At 36.2% G+C, this 23,318-nt stretch overlaps 1 protein-coding gene across 2 annotated transcripts in view; it reads left to right on the top strand.

Annotated features, from left to right (window-relative positions):
• LOC114253357 (uncharacterized) overlaps positions 1-23,318 on the top strand; it is a 110,427-nt gene that overhangs the window by 40,818 nt on the left and 46,291 nt on the right. For both annotated transcript variants that reach the window (XM_028188219.2, XM_028188220.2), the window contains exon 3: positions 20,627-20,844. In XM_028188219.2, the coding sequence (XP_028044020.2) occupies positions 20,627-20,844 (218 nt within the window). The remainder of the gene's footprint in view (positions 1-20,626; positions 20,845-23,318) is intronic.

Genomic DNA, 23,318 nt, shown 5'->3' with positions numbered 1-23,318 from the left:
TTAAATGTAGGAAAAGGCAAAGCTACCGCTACAAAATAACTGTGATATATTGATATTCTCAAGATAAACAATCGACATGAATATATAACGTCCGATCTACTTTTTGCAATGACCGCTTTCATTATTATGGACCATTTTATCTTTTCCTGTTGTCCAACCTTTAGAATTTTTTTTTATTATTTATTATAGGATTATTATTATTTAAAATGGAGTTAAACTGTGATCTTTTAGGTATATATATTCTTATTGGTCTTATGACGAGAAATATTCTATCTAAATTTCTATTCTAAAAAAAGGAAACAAAAAAAAAACACAAGCTTCCATTTCGATTTGGTTCCGGATAATCAAATGTGTCATTAGACTTTTTCTGTATAGCAAAGCCATTCGGTCCCACATGGCGAGTATTTGTCATGGTTGCATGCATTTTGCACCATTGTTGCCATCCGGACTGTGGGTTTCATATTTTCGAGTGTGTATCGGCATAAAAAATATTTATAACTGCAATTTCCGTCGCGGGGTTGGTTCGGCAGTTTTGGTGCTCACATAAAATATGGCTTAGTTATTTTGCTTTGCACACGAGTGATGTTTACGTTAGATCTGGATGTGTATAGTTTTTTTTTTATGTATATATAATTATGATTGAGTGACACTGTGCACTTTGAGATATTAACTAGAAATCTAAATTGCATCCCACAGCACTGAGTTTCTTGCCGTATTTTCTCTAGTTGAGCCCCTTAGGCTACTAGCGAATAGGTAGGGAAAAATAAATTAATAAACAAATAAATTGCATTAGCATCACGACGGAAATCGGTGGCTGTTGCGCTGTGGTGAATAAGAGCGGACTGTATTATTAGTTTGATATTTTTATTAGTTCTTAAGTGACAAATTAACGAATTTAAAAATAATAAATATAAGAAATAAGAAATAGATGTGTCGCTCTTGGCGGCTGGAAATGAAAAAGGGAAAAGTGTCATAGCGGACGTCGCTCGTTGTCACTTTTGACGTTCCTTCCGAATTCAAACATAGGCACTTATCGATGCGGGCACTGTAGCCATTTTTATCACATCTGTCATTAATTGAATAAGTTACAATCTACGAACAAATAATAAGTAGCTACAATATAAAAAATTATTGATTCCAAAAAAAACATGTCGAAGAAATAATTTTTCAGGTAATAATTTTCGCTGAAGTATTTTATTTACTATTATACAATACATACTCAATGTAACATGTTGTTGATAGTATAGTACCTCGTTACGCAGGGCCTATTACAAATGGTTCATAATGCATGGTAGTTGAGCTTTGCTCGCATGCTACTCTTTTCAATTTGTGCTAACATAATTCCCACTTGCGAAGTGATGTAGGATTCCAAATGACTATACCTCTTGCTATGTATCTGATATCTGATTAAATTCGTTCGTGGGATACCGAAAGAGATGCTTCTCCACGGGTAACCTGAGCCTTACAGCCCAGAGTATTTTTATGTAGTCGTAGGTGTGGATCTTACTAAAGTGGTAGATGGGAAAAACGGGCAAACACCCAAAAATTAGATTCATATGACCTAGTTTTATAATTACACAGTCGACTTGTAACCCATTCGAACTATTCCGTCTGGCGTCTGGTGTAGTGGTAAGTGACATGGTCACTACACAAAGGGGTCGCGGGTTCGAATCCCGCCAAGGGAAGATATTTGTATGATAAATATAAATGTCTTTTTCAGGGTTATGGATGTATATTAAAATATTAAATATATGTATGTGTATAATAAAAATCTTACATTTCTTTCCGTTATTTGGTACCTGTAACACAAGTTCTTGACGAACTTATCACGGGACCAGTTAACGTGGCGTGATTGTTAGTAAATATTTATTTAGTAAATATTCCTTGTTGGGCTAGCCACACTAGTCTATTCACAGCGTAACCATTTTAATATTTATGATATTAGTGTCGTAAATCAAATGTGTTGGTAGCTATTGGGTAGTAAATAATGGAAAGATAGGCTCTATTGTCGACGTAGTGTACTTCTATAGGCACTAGCTCATAATGTTATTTGAAAATTAGAAAAATGTTATAGTTAAAAAAACGTATGTAAGTTTACCATTTTTCAATATTTCTAAATCAGTTTTAGTGATGGTGTAGGTCTTCTTTTTAAGTACCAGTGCTTTTCGCCAGTGCCAGTCGTCGAATCCTACTAAAATGATCAGCATCGAGGAAACTGTACAGCATTTTCTTATTCCCAATACCGCAATAACCCTAGTCAAAAGCCTTTGACCAGTTACCAGTGTGACATTCGGAATTTTCTCCGAATCCACTTCCAATCAAGGTCCATTTGCAAAGCTACAGTGTCATCTTCTATAAACATTTATAATATTAAATTTAAGTAAACGGTTGTGTTACAATATGTATTAACAGATTTTGAATCTAAATAGTAACACATACATGCTTAATAATAGTATTCGTAGCTTTTTTTTTTTTTTTGTCAGGAGGAAATCGCCGGACTTCCGCCCTTCACTGGGGATGGAGGGCGGGGCATGTCGGAGTCGAACCGACTAAAACCTCCTGTCTCTCAACAACCAACGCCCAAACCTCGCATGAGACAAAACTCATGAAAAGGCAAAGGGGGGAAAGTGAAGCGTTTAGTGCGGAGCACATCTCTCCCATCACCCTCCCCCTCGGGACGCCGGACCAGCGGTCGTCGGCGCCACGACCACCAGCCCTCTCGGTCGGCAGGCTATTCGAAGCCCGCCTAGATGGCGCCGGTTAGAATGGTCTATCCTACGGAATACCCCGCTGGGTCAGAACCAGCGTGGGTTGAGGATAGCCGGCCTTCCATCACCGGGATGCTCATGCATAAAACGCGTGCAGAGCAGCTTGCACGTCGTCTTCTTAGGACCCCTTCGCCGGTCCCCAGGCCGACATGTGAGGGAGACCCGAAACACTTAGAGGGCCAGGGCTTGGGCCAGATCCGCCTCCCTGGCCCCCGCTCGACGGCGGCGGGATTGTGCGTCTCTCACGCGCCCCGCCGCCTCCTTCTGCGAGATGGTGCACTCGCAGAAATCGAGCATCGCCTTCCACGACTCGTCGTCACCGAGCATCGATGCCACAACACTCGGTAACGACAAGTCGTTTCCTATTTTTGCGACGAGACACGGCGCCACCCCTCACATGCGGGGCAGGCGACCAGCGTGTGCTCCGCCGTGTCCAAGTTGCAACCACAATGGTGGCACTCTGCCGTCGGCTCGCCTCTGATCCGGTGCAGGAACTCACCGAAGCAACCATGCCCAGTGAGCACCTGCGTGAGCCGGAAAGTGAGGCGTCCTCTGTCACGATTCACCCAGTTCACAAGAACCGGGCGAATCGCCTCGACGGTCCTACGACCAGCCGAAGGATCGGCCAGCCGTCTGGACCATGACTCCAGCACGGACCGCCGAGATTGGGCCCTCCGCGCTCTGACCACACTGGGGCTGGGACGTGCCACGCCCCGGGCACGAAGGTCAGCCCGCCACTGATAGTCAGCGGCGAGCGCCTCCGCCTCCAGGACCCAAGGCGGCGTCCCAGCCAGTACACACGCCGCCTCGAAGGAGATGGTGCGATAGCCACGGATGACCCTGACCGCGATGGTGCGTTGCGGCCGTTGCAGCAGCTTCGCTACCCCCACGGCCAGGGACTGGAACACCAGGAACACTGCGCACGACCGGGAACCTGTGCACGATCCCACCGTGTCCGGTACACGTGACCGATCTGTCCTCCAAGTAGGAACCCACCAGTCGGCGAAGGTAGAGAGGCACTCCGTGTCTTTCCAGTGCCCCCCCTATCACGGACCAGGGCAGGGTGTTAAACGCATTGGCGATGTCGAGCGACACCGCCAAGGCCACCCCACCCCTGGAGACGGCTTCTTCCGAGAGAGCCCGTACGCGAAGGATCGCGTCCACCGTTGAGCGGCCCTCTCGAAAGCCATACTGCTCCGCCGACAGATCGGGTCCCACCACGACCAGATGCTGAATGATGCGGGCCGCCAGAATGCGTTCCAGCAGCTTGCCCACCTCATCCAGCAACACGATGGAGTATTCGTAGCTTAGCTTGATTACTCATGCGCCATTTATTCATTGGAGTTGTAACTATTATAATATACTGTAGATAATAATAATTTTGGAATGAATTGCCTGAAGATTTTCGTTTATTTTACAATAGTATCATCAACGTATGACAGATGGGATGCAAATTGTTACAAAAACAAATCAGTGTATTACTTAAAGAATGTAAGCTAGCGAAATTGTTAAACCATTTCTAGTTAAAATTTATGTACATACTAAGTTTGGAGGTAAAATGATCGAAATACTGAGCACAGATTTTGGACTATATTACGATAGCGGTAACATATTATAACTAGAGGTCCCGCAGTAGTCGAAATTCGACTATAATTAATTGGAATTGTAAGTTTGTACATGATTGTATTTTATACTTCTATAATCACAAATTTCGCCAAGACTACACTACAAAAAATATTAACAAAGACAAACAATATTTAATCTATTCTCAATTTGACAACAGACGTCAAGAACAAAAGTTTGCCAATAAATAGTATGCATGCGTGTGTGCGTCAAATACATGGTATGTAGTGTGTGTAATGTTTTCTTTATTGATTAAATGTATCTTTTATGCATTATTTAAAAAAAATATTAGCATTGTGCACTTCTTCTCTATATTCTCTATAAGTGTGGAAAATTTCATACTCCTCCGTCCGCGCAATTTTCGTAAAAAGGGATACAAAGTTTTTGCTTCACGTATTAATATATAGATTGGGGAAGTCTATTAATTATATAACTCATCATTCAATAGGCAACTGCATGTATCCTTGATATAATCGTTTTAATATATTCTACGAAATACTAAATAGAAATATAATTATTGCTCTTTTGTCGAATAATATAAGGAATATTTGTCAACGAGGGCGCATATGTGGTTACAGTGAAATAGAGTATAGTACAAACGCAGACCGGGTACCTTATGTGGCACCATACATCTCTAAAGACTGCATACAATACAGTTTATGGCTTCAAAGGATACGATTGTACTCCTCTATTTGCTGTTGCCTATGTTTCTGCTTTTAGTTTGTACTGTGTGACTCAAAGGATTTTGGCAAGAATAATATTGACTATATCGTGCAGATTTTTCAAAGCGAGCACTTGTTTAGCTCCGTTGTGATTTGAAACGATTTTCCAAAAGTCGCTTTCAAAAATATTGTGGATTCATAAAAGATGTGGATGTACAAATTTTAAGCGTATTAAAACATGATAGGCGATAGGAGTAGCGCTTAAGTGGTACTGCTCCTATGTAATACAACATATATTCTCATATGTGAATTTCGACATATGATCCACTTCAAGTGGTAAATAATAAGTAACTACATATAGGTTTTCTTATGGATTTTGAAAATTTAGAGTAAGCATTTTTCAATATTGAAGAATATTCTAATGACGCGAATTATCGTGAATGTTTAACAATAACTTTTATTGAAGAACTATTTAAATCCATTACAAACAATGTAATATGTCGTCCACATAAACACAGATAAGAATTTTGAATTTGTCAATTGACCAAAGCAATATTAAAGCATGAGAAGAAAGAAAACCTTTCATAACACATAACACATTTTCCAAATTTGAATTTGGAATTATCTTCTTTAAAATTTAAACTTTTAATGATACCAAAACCAGCCAGATACAAATAGTATAGCCAAAGAGATTTTATTACAAGATCATACATATTATAATGCAAAAAGACTTTTTCCCCAATCTATTATGATTCCAATGCAGTAAAATTCACTAAATTCCAAACTATTGGGATAAATGTCTAATTAAAATTTAATGTCTCATTTTGGCGAAATGCACGAATGGCCACAATACGTTCGATGACTAGTTAATATTAGGATAAATGGATAAAACAAATTTGTGTCCATACAATTCTAGACACGACTGCGAATAATGATTAGAGAAATAGTCCTAAAACAAATTGCCCAACCGAAACTATTCTAAAATGTTTGTGTTCAAAAAAATACCAATAACATCATAATTTTTACAGGCCCATATAAAGCTGTATTCCAGGAGAACTTTAATAGGGTATTCGACCATTAAGCGCCGTTTAGCTGCCGTTATACAAGTCAAGCGTGCCATAAACGGTAAATACGTTCGCAGCTGTGTTCTTTGCGTTTTTCATCAGAAAGAACGTAAATCAGTCGCTCCGAGTCATTCTATCGGTCTTAGCATACAGCTGCGGTTTGTGGTGCGATAACTTTTTGTATCTGTGATTCTGAAGACTAATTTAACAGCTATTATTGTACTAACTCAAGAATTCCCTGTAGTCGAGATGAAATGGCGGACTCGTTTTGTGGATAGATCGTTTTAACTTTAGTTACATTTTGAAGAGAAAATAAAATGATTTTAAACGGATTCCTGGCACGGTTTTTTCGATCATAAATCAATAAAATGCTTAAAAAAAATTTCATATATTGATAATAGATATTTTGGACATCCTATTATTTCAGTATCTTCAATAAATTAAATGCAATTTACACGTAGACATACATACGGATTTATTTAAATCTATTCAGTTGTTCTATAGACCAGATAGTATTTTTCTTAGGTATAATATATAACTTAATTTTTCAACGTAATTTTCGATAAATTTACGACGTCCGACTTGAAAATTTTCATATGTATCAAACGTAATTCATACGTAACTATACTTGAGACCTTAGAACTTATACCACAAGGTGGGTAGCGCATTTACGTCGTAGATCTCTATGGGCATCAGTACCCACTTAACATCAGGTGGGCTAAGAGCTCGTCCATCCATCTAAGCAATAAAAAAAAGATAGCGACGATGATACTATATTTTTATTATAATAGTTTAGCCGAATATCCTGACCAAGGACAATAATAATTTTAATGCGGCTAAGCATGTCTTGTTTTGGCTTCAAAGTATACACATTAATTTTAATTATGGCTCGCTTTTATTCCGAAAACTATAAAAAAACGGTGACAAGATCTCGAAGCACACGTTTTACTTGTATTTACCGGCGTACCGTAAGTGACATAAAAGCATGCGATGTCAGATAAGTGCGGTACGAGCTCACAGCTCCCACGTATTAGCCACAAACGTGGCTTTGTTATGGGCTTAGGCTATTCCAAGGTTTTATTAGGATGGTCGTTAGATGCGCTGACAAACCACGCATTACACGACTTACAAACATTTTTTACTATTACAAGAAGCGTGCGTGTAGCTAAATAAGAAAACGATTAACTGTAAATAGGTATAACAATATGTTTTGTTTACAAAGACTCAACTCTTATCGGCGCCCAACGCCAACAAATAGTAAATTCGACTGAAAACCCTGAGAAATTCCACGGCTCAGGATCTATAAATATCTATATCTATAGCGTCCTTTAATAAAAATTAAACACGCAATAATTTTTTTGTGTAAATACTGGTGTATCATTTCCTATTTTTAGTGCGAAGCAGTTGTGCTTTTCAATTAGACTAGATTCCAAGTGGATGACTCATTAGATGGATCGTGAAATACATCTCCAAATAATGAGAAAGAATGTTTCAGTTGTATAGAGATTATGTTGAATCTACCTATAACACCGGAGTGGATGTAATGCATACTTTACCGCCATTATAATTTACCGATCTAAAATCAAAATGGCTTCGTAGCAACTTTTAAAACCATAATAAAATAAGTTAAATATAGTCAAATATAACTTTTGACCACATCTGTCTTTAGAGACGAAAAAAAATTCAAACTAGAATATTATACAAATAATCGAGTACCACTTATAATAGCATTATTGTGGTATGTCTTCATTAAGACTTCTCCTTGTTATCTTAAACCTCGGGCAGTAAATTAAACAACTTCCAAACCAAAAATGTAGACTTGACTACATCGTAAAAATCTCTTTGAGTGATTTCAAGGAATACAAATAATTTACTTTTACTTCAAAAAGACATGTCTTTTGTTTTCTTTGAACAGACTTTGATGTTACAAAGTGGTTTATCAGTTTACTTCATTGAAATTCTTGACGCGGCCCTTTTGATGCATTTAAATTTTTTAGATTTACTTTTCTGAGAGTGTAAGTATAATAATTATTTAAATGATAAAACCAGACTGAATTTTATTTATTAATACGTATTGGATTACGGTAATAAGTATACTTATTTGGAACAATCATATGAATCACAGAGTCTTAATGTGCGCGTTAGCTGTTGGTTGTTGAATTAATTTAAATTTTTAATAAAAGATCATGTTGGTTATAAAAAAGAATGGTTAGGCAAAGGAATTGAGCAATCACAAACTCTTTACGTGAACAATTTGTAAATCGAAATGAACACAAAAAATATTGATAATCAAAAAACTCAACAACGTGTTCGAATTTTAGTCCTTTTCATCTCAGAAATAACTAAAAATGAGCCCTCATTTTTCTTACACAATGACTTGTTGTTCATACAAAAATAAATAGGTACGCTTACAGACATCCGCTGTGGAGGAGCAATATTAAAAACTCTTTCAAGTCCAATTTGGACAAACAAACAGACTCTTAACCAAGAACGTAATGAGGTGAAGTTTTAAGATGATTTTCAAAGTTTATATAAAATTCGAAAAATTGAATTTCAGACGGTTTGTCAATATACACATATTATATAATACTTTAATAAAGATATACAGTATAACAACTAATTATTTGTTAACTTAATGAACAAGCATGTCAGAATCACAGAATATCATATTCATGTCTTAAATAAAGCCTTAGACATTGTTACCGATTTAGGCTGTTATCGAAATTTAAATTATTTACTATGAGTTAGATTCTTATTATGATTTTTTTATTCATTTAGTGCTGTTGCAAACGCAAATCCTGTTCACGTAAATTGTCTGATAATTCAGTCTCTGGATTTAATGTTAAACCATTTAAATAAAGTCCAAGATTAATTACCCGATTTTTTAGTAGACAAAGTTCTCGAATGACCAAATGTTTAAAAGACATCCTATTTTTAAACTCTGAATTCGGTCCAAAAAAAAAATACCAGAGAAAAGTTTCCCGGTCGGAAGGAGAAATTAAAAGACGCGAATCTGGCAAACACTGCCTAATCGTCACGGTACCTAGAACACCGTAAAAAGGTCATCCAATTAATTAAGGCAAATTTAGTAACAATATTGTGGAGGTGCCCATTAATTAATCCGGTCCTCTCCTTCGTGTTTTTTCCCTCTTTACGTCCTTTGACTTGAATGAACTTAGAGCCCTTGTAGTTAGCGTGTTTTAAATACAAATTTATATTAATTATTTTATGTGGATGGCGTACCATTTTATTTATTTATTTATTTAAACACATTTGTTCTGTACGTAGTTTAGTAGTAGCACGTATCCACTAAAGTTCAATTAAAGTAGGTTAAAAATTATCTTTTTCTTTGTTTTATACGTCATAAAATAATCTTCATACTCTATTTATCCTTATAAAAAGCCTACTTAGTGAAAAGAACCCGCATGTGTGCTATTATCAAATCTTTGGGGTGAGCTATCTGCGGATTAAGCTAATTTTAGGTATAGAATTTGAAAAACTTTCCTACTAGGAAGGAGCTTTTCATTTGTCCAATTAAAGATTGGATAAGCAAAGGTGCACAGATTGGAAATAAAGATACTCGAAACACCTAAAGAAATTTAAACAAACACGTCAACCGAGTTTACCTTACTTAATATTCTTTTTACAATAAAAGGACTTGATCCACTTATCCCATACCTATAACTAGTCAGGTCATAAGTATTGTCACACAGTAAATACTTTTCTTTTAGAATGCTGGCCACAAAAAAGTTTATTGAATTCGAATTTCGAATTGTTCATGAAAATAAAAATGTATACTTTTAGAATTTTCACTCATTTTTTAATATGGAGTGGAAGCTTAAAGAAGACCGTGTTGCAGTTATTGCGTTGCATCGTTGCGGTTACGCGCCAATTCAAATTTTTAACATACTGAAAAATTTGAATATAACCAAAAGATTCGTTTATCGTACCATCAAACGATACAATGAAGACTCTAGTGTAGATGACAGGTCAATAAGTGGTCGCCCTCGGTTGTTAGGACTCCAGCAATGATAAAAGCTGTGAAGGCGCGAATTCAAAGAAATCCCAAACGTAAGCAAAAACTGTTGGCCCTTCAGATGGGGTTAAGCAAAACCACGGTGAAAAGGGTGTTAAATGAAGACTTAGAGCTTCGGGCATATCGAAGAAAAACAGGACATCGTTTGAATGCTCGTCTAATGGACCTGAGACTGAAGAGATGCCGCGCTTTGTTGAAGCGGTACGCGGGAAAAAAATATCGGGAAATTCTTTTTTCGGATGAAAAAATTTTTACCGTAGAAGAGAGCTACAACAAACAAAATGATAAGGTGTACGCACACAGTAGTGAAGAAGCGAGCAACCGTATTCCGCGTGTCCAACGAGGTCATTTTCCATCCTCGCTCATGGTATGGTTGGGAGTTTCTTATTGGGGCTTAACAGAGGTACATTTTTGTGAGAAAGGTGTAAAAACGAATGCAGTTGTGTATCAAAATACAGTCCTGACGAACCTTGTGGAACCTGTTTCTCATATCATGTTCAATAACAGGCACTGGATATTCCAACAAGATTCGGCGCCAGCTCATAGAGCGAAGAGCACACAAGACTGGCTGGCGGTGCGTGAAATCGACTTCATCCGGCACGAAGACTGGCCCTCCTCCAGTCCAGATTTGAATCCGTTAGATTACAAGATATGGCAACACTTGGAGGAAAAGGCGTGCTCAAAGCCTCATCCCAATTTGGAGTCACTCAAGACATCCTTGATTAAGGCAGCCGCCGATATTGACATGGACCTCGTTCGTGCTGCGATAGAAGACTGGCCGAGCAGATTGAAGGCCTGTATTCAAAATCACGGAGGTCATTTTGAATAAACTTTAGTGTCATAAGAATCTATGTTTTGTCAAGTTCATTATGGTATATGAATGGTTACATAATGAATAAACTTGTTTCAATTATTTTACATTAAACATGTGACAGAATTTATGACCTGACTAGGTATATATAAAAATGAATTGCTGTTCGTTAGTCTCGCTAAAACTCGAGAACGGCTGGACCGATTTGGCTAATTTTGGTTTTGAATTATTTGTGCAAGTCCAGGGAAGGTTCAAAAGGTAGATAAATATGAAAATGCTCGGAATTCAATAAAAAAGAATAATTTTGTGTTGAATACATTAACCTCATTTTAAATTAATCCCCCCATAGCTTAAAACCGCGCTGATTGTACAAAATTCATTGAATATTAAATAGGTCGTTCCACTCGGAGCGTGTCATCAAATATTTATGTGACAAAGATTGATCATTCGTTAAGATGTCTTCGACGGGTCGACTCTCGTTATCTCTTATGTCTATTCACGTTGGTGCATGCTACACCCACACGTGTACGTCGGCTCTAATTAAATCGGTAATGTACCTATTTATAGTATTAAAAGCGTTTGTATGTATAATGATAGGGAGTGTTCAAGGATAACAAGTGTTCACGATTGACTTTCACGGTGAAGGAATAACATCGTGTAATAAAAATCAAACCCGCAAAATTATAATTTGCGTAATAACTGGTGGTAGGACCTCTTGTGAGTCCGCACGGGTAGGTACCACCACCCCGTCTATTTCTGCCGTGAAACAGTAATGCGTTTCGGTTTGAAGGGTGGGGTAGTGGGCTTCAGTAACCACATTTAACACCAGGTGGGCTGTGAGCTCGTCTAACCCTCTAAGCAATAAAAAAAAAAAGAGTACTTCAGAATGAATAAACAATAACAGGGCTTAATTGCGTTTTCTGTTATATATGTATAATAAGAAAACAATATTAAAAACCCTTAATCTCTTTTAAAATTAATATTAAAAACTAAGCAGTAAACGGTATTAATAAACTATACTTTTTTTTGTATACAAAACTGTACTCTCTGTTTACTGAATTACAGACTTTATTACGCCATGATATTGAATGACACTGAAGAAAAATCCGTTTTAAAACTAAAGAGCTTTAAATAATAAATATTTTTTTTCACATGTATTAAAGGTAATCATTAAAAACCGAATGACATTGTGCTGATGTGTGTTTTATTTTACACATTTTGGTTACTTAATGTCAAACGATTACATTATTTTTTCAATATCTTCACTCTTTTCAGTGCGATTCTTGTGTCGTTTGCCGCATAGAAACGGAATGTCTGCTTCTATTCGCTTTCTTTTCCTATCTATGCTGATAGCCTTGAGAGGCTATATCAGCTTCTCCTTGACGTGTAGGTGAGCTCACGGGGCTCAAGCCGGGTGTGTTGCAATCACTGGCCCTAGCAAGAGCAGTACTTCGTAGAATCTACCACAGGATCGGAAACGCGACCCACTGAGAAGATCCGGCGAGAAACTTAGTGGGCTATTCTATTCGCTGCTAATCTTGTACACTCATAAACTGAGCGTCCTAAGGCAACACCCTGCTTATTTCTGCCGTGAAGCAGTAACGCGTTTCGGTTTGAAGGGTGGGGCAGCCATTGTAACTACACTGAGACCTTAGAACTTATATCTCAAGGTGGGTGGCGCATTTACGTTGTAGATGTCTATGGGCTGTGAGCTCGTCCACACATCAAAGCAATTGTTTTTTAAAACAGAACATTTGCATATTATTCTAACTATTATAGTTTCTAAATATTCGATACTACTGCTGTTATTTATAAAATAACAAGCCAAAGAAAACAGGAATCTATTTATTTGTATTTAAAACGTAATCAAGTTGCAGTACACGTCGCTCGTTTCGGCATCTATATATTAATACGTGAAGCAAAAACTTTGTATCCCTTTTTACGAAAATTGCGCTGACGGAGGAGTATGAAATTTCCCACACTTATAGAGAATATAGAGAAGAAGTGCACAATGCTAATATTTTTCTAAAATAATTCATAAAAGATACATTAAATTAATAAAGAAAACATTACACACACTACATACCATGTATTTAACGCACACACGCATGCATACTATTTATTGTCAAACTTTTGTTCTTGACGTCTGTTATCAAATTGAGATTAAATATTGTTTGCCTTTGTTAATATTTTTTATAGTGTAGTCTTGGCGAAATTTGTGATTATAGAAGTATAAAATGCAATCATAATAGTGTACAAACTTACAATTCCAATTAAGTATAGTCGAATTTCGACTACTGCGGGACCTCTAGTAAAACTAAATCCAAAGCAGTCAAAGTCACAAACAACTGTTTGTTTCTTTTAAGCGAACAATACCAGTAATTGGATGGTAAAAATAGAATACGGAACGGAATTGGGTAGACGATTTTTACGCGATTAAAAGTTTGGGGGCTCGTAACGGCTTTTTGTAATTCTAGACTCGATAATTATAGTTAGCTATTTTGGAAGTTAGCTTACGTTTGGTTAAGATGGTTGAACGTTTGAAACTAGGATGCATGTTTTGTTTCAGTAGTTGTTTTTCTTTTTGAAGTTATTGAAGTTATACTTCTTTAGGCTCGTTATAAAAATTGATGAGAGTGAAAGTTTATGTTGCGCGCGCACCGTGACACAAAATTAACAAAAATGAAATTGCCCACTAAATCGCTCATTACAATACGACCGACGAGTACTACCGATAACTTGGCGAGTCTGAATATAGCTGCAGGTGAACTTTCGCGAATGTACATTCGTAAAAAAAAGTGTTATTAGCATTCATTTTTTAGTAATATAAATGACAAAATTATTATTTAATATAATTCATGCTAAATATTATTAAATGATTAACGTTAAATATTTATTATTTATTATTGATTATTAAATATCTAAAAAAAAATAATTAATAAAAATAAAGTATAACTTCTTACGCGCGTACATAAGTACAAGCATCCTTTTTTTTATCGACACCAGCAGCTTTTTTGTGATACAGAATCTTAAGAAATATATGACAGGGTTTAAAAAAAATAGTGATACGTATCAGGCAGCTTCCCGTGCCCCTGGTATTTTAGACAGATGCCTTTGAGTCACTGAAAAAAAAAACAAAACGTTCAGTTAAGTTGAAAAAATATACCTTTTACTGAAACAGAAACTTGTATCTATACATTAATACGTGAAGCAAAAACTTTGTATCCCTTTTTACGAAAATTGCACGGACGGAGGAGTATGAAATTTTGCACACTTATAGAGAATATAGAGAAGAAGTGCACAATGCTAATATTTTTTTTAAATAATGCATAAAAGATACATTAAATCAATAAAGAAAACATTACACACACTACATACCATGTATTTGACGCACACACGCAAGCTTACTATCTATTGTCAAACTTTTGTTCTTGACGTCTGTTGTCAAATTGAGAATAGATAAAATATTGTTTGTCTTTGTTAATATTTTTTATAGTGTAGTCTTGGCGAAATTTGTTTTTATAGAAGTATAAAATACAATCATAATAGTGTACAAACTTACAATTCCAATTAATTATAGTCGAATTTCGACTACTGCGGGACCTTTAGTAAGATTTATTTCAACGCAATAAAGTATTTACGATTTATATATAATTTGTTTGTTTCACATAATCGTATTTTCTTTCGGTTTCCGTAACTCGTATATACTCCGTTAAATCTACTTTTACGATTTAATCTCGCGTTTATGAATCTCGTTTTATTATATCCGACTTCTCGAATACTCAACGGCTTACGTGGTCTCCGACGGTTAAGGTGTCATCGAATTTTGAACATTATGGTAACTACGGTCTGTTTTTCTGTCTGTTATTAATATGTCGGAGAAACCAAATTGAGCTTTGTGCTAACGAAGGTCCGTTTTTTGTTATTTATACGTCGGAGAAACCAAAATCATTAACACTATCGTCAGACATCGTAGGGGCGAATAGGGTGATCGAGCTAATAGATATTAAATTGAGTACACCAATTAAGTTTGTTGCCTTAGAACGATTTACAAATCTGCTTTAGACGTTAGCAAACGAAAACGAATTAGGACGGAGGCACCGCTCTTCAAGAAGACTGGTTGGTAAGTGTGTAGTGGCGTCTATGGGCCGCTATCGGCTAGGCTCTGTCGTAGCACGAAGTTAGCCGAGTTCCGACGACGCCGCAATCGTGCTGCCATCTCTCGGGAATCATGCTGCGTTTCGTTTAGCTACCAAACTAATGACCGTCTCCGACATTATATATTATTATTTATTTTATTGATTAGATACGTGGATGAACTCACGGCTCATTTGGTGTTGGGTAGTTACGGGAGTACATATACTCATAATATAACTACATGTTACTACGTGTTATGTGTTCACGGATCGTTTGGAATCCCTGAGGAATTTTTTGGTCAAATCATCTGGTTTTTACCATCACACTGCCCTCCACCAGAGTAGAGTTCATCCATCCTACCTGGAGCCACTGCGTTCATCCACAGTGCGTTTCCAAAGATATTTTTTACCACGTACCATCCGACTTTGGAATGAACTCCCCTCCACGGTGTTTCCCGAGCGCTATGACATGTCCTTTTTCAAACGAGGCTTGTGGAGAGTACTTAACGATGGGCAGCGGTTTGGCTCTGCCCTTGGCATTGCTGAAGTCTATGGGCGACGGTAACCACTCACCATCAGGTGGGCCGTACGCTCGTCTGCCTACTAGGGTAATAAAAAAACATGTATGCCACCAGACATGAGATCTATATCAATTGTACAGTTTTAAGGCTGCCCCACCCTTTAAACTACAATCCATTACTTCTTCGCGACTGGAATAGGCACGTTGGTTACTAAAACATGTTCTAAGCCCGCTCGGATTTGTTTTCTGCCCGTAACCATAAGGTAAACTTTAGTTTTGATAGGTAATTATTTTAATTTAAAATGTAAAATTAAACCACCTGCACAGTTCAAAAGACCATCAGTTTATTTTCATCGTAATTTACGTCTGAACCTGAAACTTCGTTCGTTCTGAACTTATTTTCGCATATTTTGTAAAAATTGCTAATGGTGATATTTGAAAAAAAGTACCTCGTATAAAACCTTTAATTTAAAAAAAATTACTCAAAAGTCAATACTAAATTCACAGCAAAATAATTTTAAATGTTTTATTTATAAATGAAGTTATCAAAAACGTTATACATGCATGCGCTAAGACATCCGTACAGGTTGATACCTAATACCTATAATCAAACTTTAATAGAGAGTCGATTTATCGACGGTTGGCGCTCAAAAGGTAAAGCACAAGCACAAAAAAGGATAAGAGTGTGAAGATGTACTTCGATAATACAAAACGACAGTAAATATGAAAAAATAAATAAAAAATAAATCATTTATAAAATCATTACATACATGAATGCTGTAATCAAAGCGTAAGCGTCTTGTATTAAGTATCAGCTGACAAAGGGAAGACCACCACAAACACACACACCGAACGAGTGACATTGCTCCGTAGACCGACGGCCTGAATGGTATTATTCAAAACTTGAGTATGTGCAAACATATCATGAAAATGTCGTAGCGATATTTAGACATCTGTCAAATATCTTATGTTCTGTGATAGCTACCCGCTGTGTAATCACGGACTTTATAATTTGTACAGTCTGCGCTAACCACTTAATTACTAGAAGGACCGTTAACATCACGACGCATTAACGGCATGAAAATGATTTTACAAAAATGTAATCTAAAATACTTTATTTTGTTTACTCGCCATTTCTCGTGTATTGCGCCGAACAAAACGCATCAATTTCATCCGCCGCGTGCTGTCTATTACCGCTCTCGTCAAGTATGAAATACGAGATAATTCAACGTTTATAAATAGAATCCATCCCCTTAATGACCCCTTGTTTAAGCGGCCGCCTCCCTACATGCATAATACCATTTATTTTAGTCTGAGCGGATAGAAATAGTACGTTTTTCGGTACAGTTGTGGTCGAGCATGTTTGTAAATGGATTCTTGATGGGTTTCTACTTTTGTTTATTGATTGGCAAACAGCGTAATCGTTAAAAACGAACTAAAAGATACGAAACTTGTTTCTCTCCGCATTTTAGAGTATTTAGTTTAAATAACTACAATGAATTTGATCCGAACAGATATTAAAAAACAAAGTTAATTCGAACTCAAGTTCTGTTGGTCTATTGTCTGTTTGCCTTAGGTGCTACTACCCTGGCCATTTATTCAACGATGCAGTTATCCATAGGGGTTTGAAGGATGTGATAACTATTAACACCATCACCATTCCGGACAGGTCACAACACGTTCTGAAATCATTAATTACGGAAATAAATATTCTTTATGGTTAGCATTTTATTACAAGACGTTATTCCTTCATCGTGCTATTTACATTTTTAGATTAATCGGCTAATACGCATACGTAATAGGATTTGATCATGATACGCATAGTCGCAGGTTATGTCGACCGAAGCACGGATTCTGAGAATATTCGGAGTTCCGGGGACAGAATAGCTCAAAACAATTGGGACACCTATGATCTTTACTGGTTGTAAGACCTCTTGTGAGTCCGCACGGGTAAATACCACCATTCCGCCTATTTCTGCCGTGAAGCAGTATTGCGTTTCGGTCTGAAGGGTCGGGCAGCCGTTGTAACTATACTGAGAGCTTAGAACTCACATCCCAAGGTGGATGGCGGCATTGCGTTGTAGATGTCTATGGGCTCCAATAGCCAGTTAACACCAGGTGGGCTGTGAGCTCGTCCAGCCATCTAAGCAATAAAAATAAAAACCTAAAAATGTCTTTGGACAATATAATCGATTATGTTGACCACTATATCATTATATTTGCGTGAGCTAAATTTATGAAGTACCTGATTGTTTATAGCACTGATAAGTTCTATGTCACTTTTGGGAAGGACGAAATACACTTGGCCTTTACCTCTACATCCACTTGGCCTCTACATCTAAGTTGACGATATAGCATTTCGATATTTTTTTGTACAATGTCTTCTAGAAAGAAAGTCCATTGAAATCCAAGCGAGCCTTAAGTTGAATAACGTCTAAATATAATTCATGTACATACAATACCATGAAGATTTCAATATAACATGTCAAAATGGATGGCGGTACTAGGGTTATCACCTCTATGAGCTTCGGTTTTGTGTAGTATCAAAAATGTTCGTGTCAATATATCCACAAAAAAACCAACAAAAAACAAATCACTACTAAGTGATTTGAAAAAAAACACCGTTAAATTTTAGCTTTTTAGAGAGAGAGAGAGAGAATACACTTTATTGCACACCAACACAATTTACATTCAAAAAAACAGTCAAAAAGCACATATGTACAATAGGCGGTCTTATCGCTAAAAGCGATCTCTTCCAGACAACCGTTTAATTTACATAAATTCTGTAAAATATAAAAATATAGCAGGTATGTTGCGGTGTACCATAGACATATTATTATAGAAAATATATACATACAATAAACAGTTATATACCAATATACATACTTACATACAATACATACTAATACACTTACACACATAATAAATCAACTATATAGAAATGATAAATAATAATGATGCAACAAACAGCACTAAGCAGATAAGTAGTGTTCCTTCACCATTTTTTTAAAACAGTTTAAAGTTGGAGCACTTCTCACTGCATCCGGCAGAGCATTCCACAATCGAACCGCCTGGACGGTGAATGAATTGTCAAAGAATGATGATGAATGCACCGGCATTTTCAGTCTCAGGTTATCCGATGATCTCAGAGAAAAATTATGCGTATCACCTAGGAACTCGAAACGTTCTTTGAGATATGTAGGGGTATGGGGGTTAAAGAGAGTACAGTATAGTAATGAAAGGATATAATTTAGTAGATATTATATAATTTAGGATTTTTATATAATTTAGTAGATATTATGTTATGGCACATGTAATTTAGACTATATATAATTACAGAACAGAAAGATTATTCCACTAAAAAAGAAGAGTCCAGAATTCAAGGGGTATTATCGTTATGTTTTCTAATGCAATAATATTTCTGGCAAATTATTATTATTTTTTTCTGTAATATTTTAATTATAATCCAAAAAAGAATGTTCATAAAACTATTTGTACCTTCTTCGATGAATATTTTAACTGACAGAGTCTCTGATTGCCATTAATTACCGCCACGTTCGACGTATAATAAAATATAATTACTTCTGAACCTAATAAAATTATGAGCATACCAGTCCCGGAGAAGTAAATCCAAGCAATAATCTATCTCGACTTAATTTCTTTCGAACGCTTCACATTTGCCCCTTTATAAATATTTTTATTTCCTTTTATTATCATCCAAACGTGGTGAATGTGTGGGGTCGATAACGCTAAGAGCTGTTCGGTTGTAAAATTCTGTAATATAAACAAACATAGCTCGAAATTTATTGGCCATTATAAATTCGGTGTAATGGGATAAGTGGCTAATACTCTGTCAGTGTTTTGATATAAAGTAGCATGTTACGTAACGTTAATTGGATTAAATAGGGTGGACCGTACCATTATTGGCACCTTCCAATTATTTGAACTGGAATTTTAATTTGTGTTTTTTTCCGATCTATTTACGTTTTTCAGTTGAACATTTTAGTTTATTTAGTAGTAACAACTTTTTTTTTTTATAAAATCTCGACTTTATACTTTCTTCACCTCTATGATGAAAATATCCTAGTTGATAATATCAAAAGAGGCAATGAGATGTTGTTTTTTTATTTAAATAAATGCTACTTGACTCTCGAAGAGGCAAGACATTTTTTGACTGATATATTCGGAACAATTCTCAATTTTGATTTTAAAATTTAATAGAAATAAAAACATATACCTAACATACATTTTTCTTCATGTAAATTACAATAAACATATAACGTAAATATTTTTCTCAAACACCAACCAATTATTATACAAATTGTAATATAATGTTAATATATTAGCCGCTGTATAGTTTACCCTACATTTCATGTGACCATAAATTCTGGTCGTATCCCTTTTGATCTGTTTTAGATAATATCAGAATTGATGTCGTTATCGTGTTATGAATTAGATCAAGTTTTATGAATGTTGAGGTGGATTTATTCTTCGACATATTAAATATTTTATTATTGATGTCAAAGTAAGGAAATAAATAACTCCTTTGAATTATTAGTTCTGAGTTGGCCCCATAATTTTAGATTTGTAAGCATGAACGATGTATGTACGCATCGTTTTAAATTGAAAAAAAAAAAGAATTATGGCGACATCCTTTTATACAATTCAATTGACTTATTGACCGTTGTCTAAAGATGGGTAAACATTTGGCACCAGCTAGCTAGTTTTCTGCCGTGAAGCAGTAATGCGTTTCGGTTTCAAGGATGGGAAGGATGGGGCAGCCGTTGTAACTTATACTGAGACATTAGAACACATGTCTCAGGGTGGGTGGCGGCATTTGTATTATAGATGTCTATGAGCTCCAGTAACCACTTAACACCAGGTGGGCTGTGAGACCGTCCACCTATCTAAGCAATATAAAAAAAACAACTATACAATAAAAAAGAACAGGCAAGAAAAATAATAATTTTAAACTACACGATTTTAAATCGAAGTATTGTCCACAGAACTCCTTCTGGGAACACTACGAACACACCAAAAGGCAGCTTGCGACGAGGAGATGGTCACACTCGTCTGTCCCCGTGGAACAACCATCAGCATCCAGGTAGCGCAGTATGGAGCTTCAATAACCCAGGGATCCTGTGCCTCAGAGCTGGCTGAGTATCAACCGGTGGCAGTCGAAGTTATTGGCGACACATCCTGTGTCTGGCCTAGTACTCTACAGGTTTGTTGAATTGTTTCTCATCGATTTAAGGTTAAGATGGCCGGTTATTTTACCAATGTCCACCCGATGGTTGTCTTAAAGGGATTTTTATATGTAATGTTTTGAATTTGTTTTGGTTTAATATTGATGTACAATAACGCATACTTTATTCAAAATGCAACATTTTTCAAACTGCAGCATTAATATCTCAAAATTATAATTTGCGTAATCACTGGTGGTAGGACCTCTTATGAGTTCGCGCGGGTGGGTACCACCACCCTGCCTATTTCTGCCGTGAAGCAGTAATGTGTTTCGGTTTGAAGGGTGGGGCAGCCGTTGTAACTATACTTGAGACCTCAGAACTTATATCTCAAGGTGGGTGGCGCATTTACGTTGTAGATGTCTATGGGCTCCAGTAACCACTTAACACCAAGTGGGCTGTGAGCTCGTTCATCCATGTAAGTAAAAAAAAAAAAAAAAAAACTAAGAACCTATCTTCAAATTGATACTTGGTTATAAATAATGCGCACCACAACTGTAAGTTATATTGATTATAATTGATTTCTGGGGGGTTTAACGCATTACTGCTTCACGGCGGAAATAGGCGGGATGGTGGTACCTACCCATGCAGACTCCCAAGAGGTCCTACCACCAGTGATTACGCAAATTATAATTTTGCGGGTTTGGTTTTTATTACACGATGTTATTCCTTCACCGTGGAAGTCAATCGTGAACATTTGTTGCCTACGTATTTCATTAGAAAAATTGGTACCCGCCTGCGGGATTCGAACACCGGTGCATCGCTACATACGAATGCACCGGACGTCTTATCCTTTAGGCCACGACGACTTCACAGTAAGATGAAATTGAATAATATTTGTATTCAGTGTTAAAGTCAGCAACGAAATTCACTTTGTTCTAAGCACAACAATCATTAGAAAAGGAAATTCAAGACCGTGAAGTTAATAACTCAAAAATTAAACAAATTCAAATGAAAAGATTAATCCACGATTTATCTCTGTATCCTTGAATCAAACTACGCTAGTGTTTACTAATACAAAAGTTGTTTATAAACGAATTGGAAGTTCCCACTAAAACGCACCGGAATCCTAAGCGGCGCGTTTACGACTCATTTTCTCATATGTTTACTCAGTATGGTGGTTTTATGAGCAGATGTCGATAGTATTACCCTCTATATACCGATAAAGTACAAAACGCGATTCGATTCAAATGCCACTATTTCTGTACCAATATATTATCTATTTTATTTGAGTTACATGGAGCGCATAAAATGTTAGACTAGTAGTGTTTTTGATACACGATTTGAGAAAATCAATTCAGAAATAGGCTGGAACTACTCAATAATATTTATTGGATTTAGGTGTTTTTATTAATTTACTAGCTGACCCGGCAAACTTCGTAGTGCCTCAATCGATAAATAAAAGACCTAAACTTTTGTTTAAAATAGACTTATAACAAACAAAAGGAATCCATCAAACAAAATTGTTATTTTTATTTAATTCCAAGTACTTTCATATTTACCTACCTTTTAAACCTTCTCTGGACTTCCACAAATAATTCAAGACCAAAATTAGCCAAATCGGTCCAGCCGTTCTCGAGTTTTAGCGAGACTAACGAACAGCAATTCATTTTTATATATATAGATATGTTCAGCGTTAGACAGTATCTGGGACCAATAATAATAATTAACGCATCGTTTGTCTTCAATCAAGTAGAAACGGTAATCATTTACGGCTAGAGATTAATGTTTTCTAAAATTATTTCGCATGTCAAATGCTACTTTATCACCCAATAACAAGATTTGTATTTTATTGAAGAAAATTAGGGATCCCTACGAAAATGGCCACAATGTTAATCGAGGTTACCAACAAATGAGTATCAAAAGCATTATTTGGCGTGCAATGCGAAGATTAATTGATGATCCATAAAATAATGTACAAGCTAATGTTTATTTAAACATTACACAAGCGAAAAAAATATCGACGCTAAAAGTCACAATAAAAGTCTATATTACACAATGAAGACGGGTAGAAACAAAAGATGATGACAATCGTATCATGATTTTAATTGTTATCAAAGTAAATAGAAATTTCTCTTTAAACAAATTATTCGAATAAGACCATTCGCTTAGAAATTATTCTTTCTTTTAGTCTTTACACTTTTGGCAAAGAGATCGTGATCGTCATGAGGAATTGAAGGGAGCAAATTTGATGCGTCTCACTATGTCCCCACATCTCTATGTCCGATAGATGTTACGGTGTGCATAAAAAAACATTTTTTTTTATTAACTAATTGCCCGTGAATGAATATCTATATTTTATTATTTGTAAACTAGAAACATTCGAATAGTATAGAAGTATAGTATAATATTATATATATTTTGTAATTTTAACAATATCTATCATTCTTTATATCTTTGATGTTATCCGTCCGATATACTTAAAATTATTACAGGAAATACATATTTTTATGGT

Source organism: Bombyx mandarina, chromosome 17 (assembly GCF_030267445.1).
Source record: "Bombyx mandarina strain Sakado chromosome 17, ASM3026744v2".
Taxonomy (NCBI): domain Eukaryota; kingdom Metazoa; phylum Arthropoda; class Insecta; order Lepidoptera; family Bombycidae; genus Bombyx; species Bombyx mandarina.
Note: the sequence above shows the minus strand (reverse complement) of the source record. Positions and strands in the feature narration are given on the sequence as shown.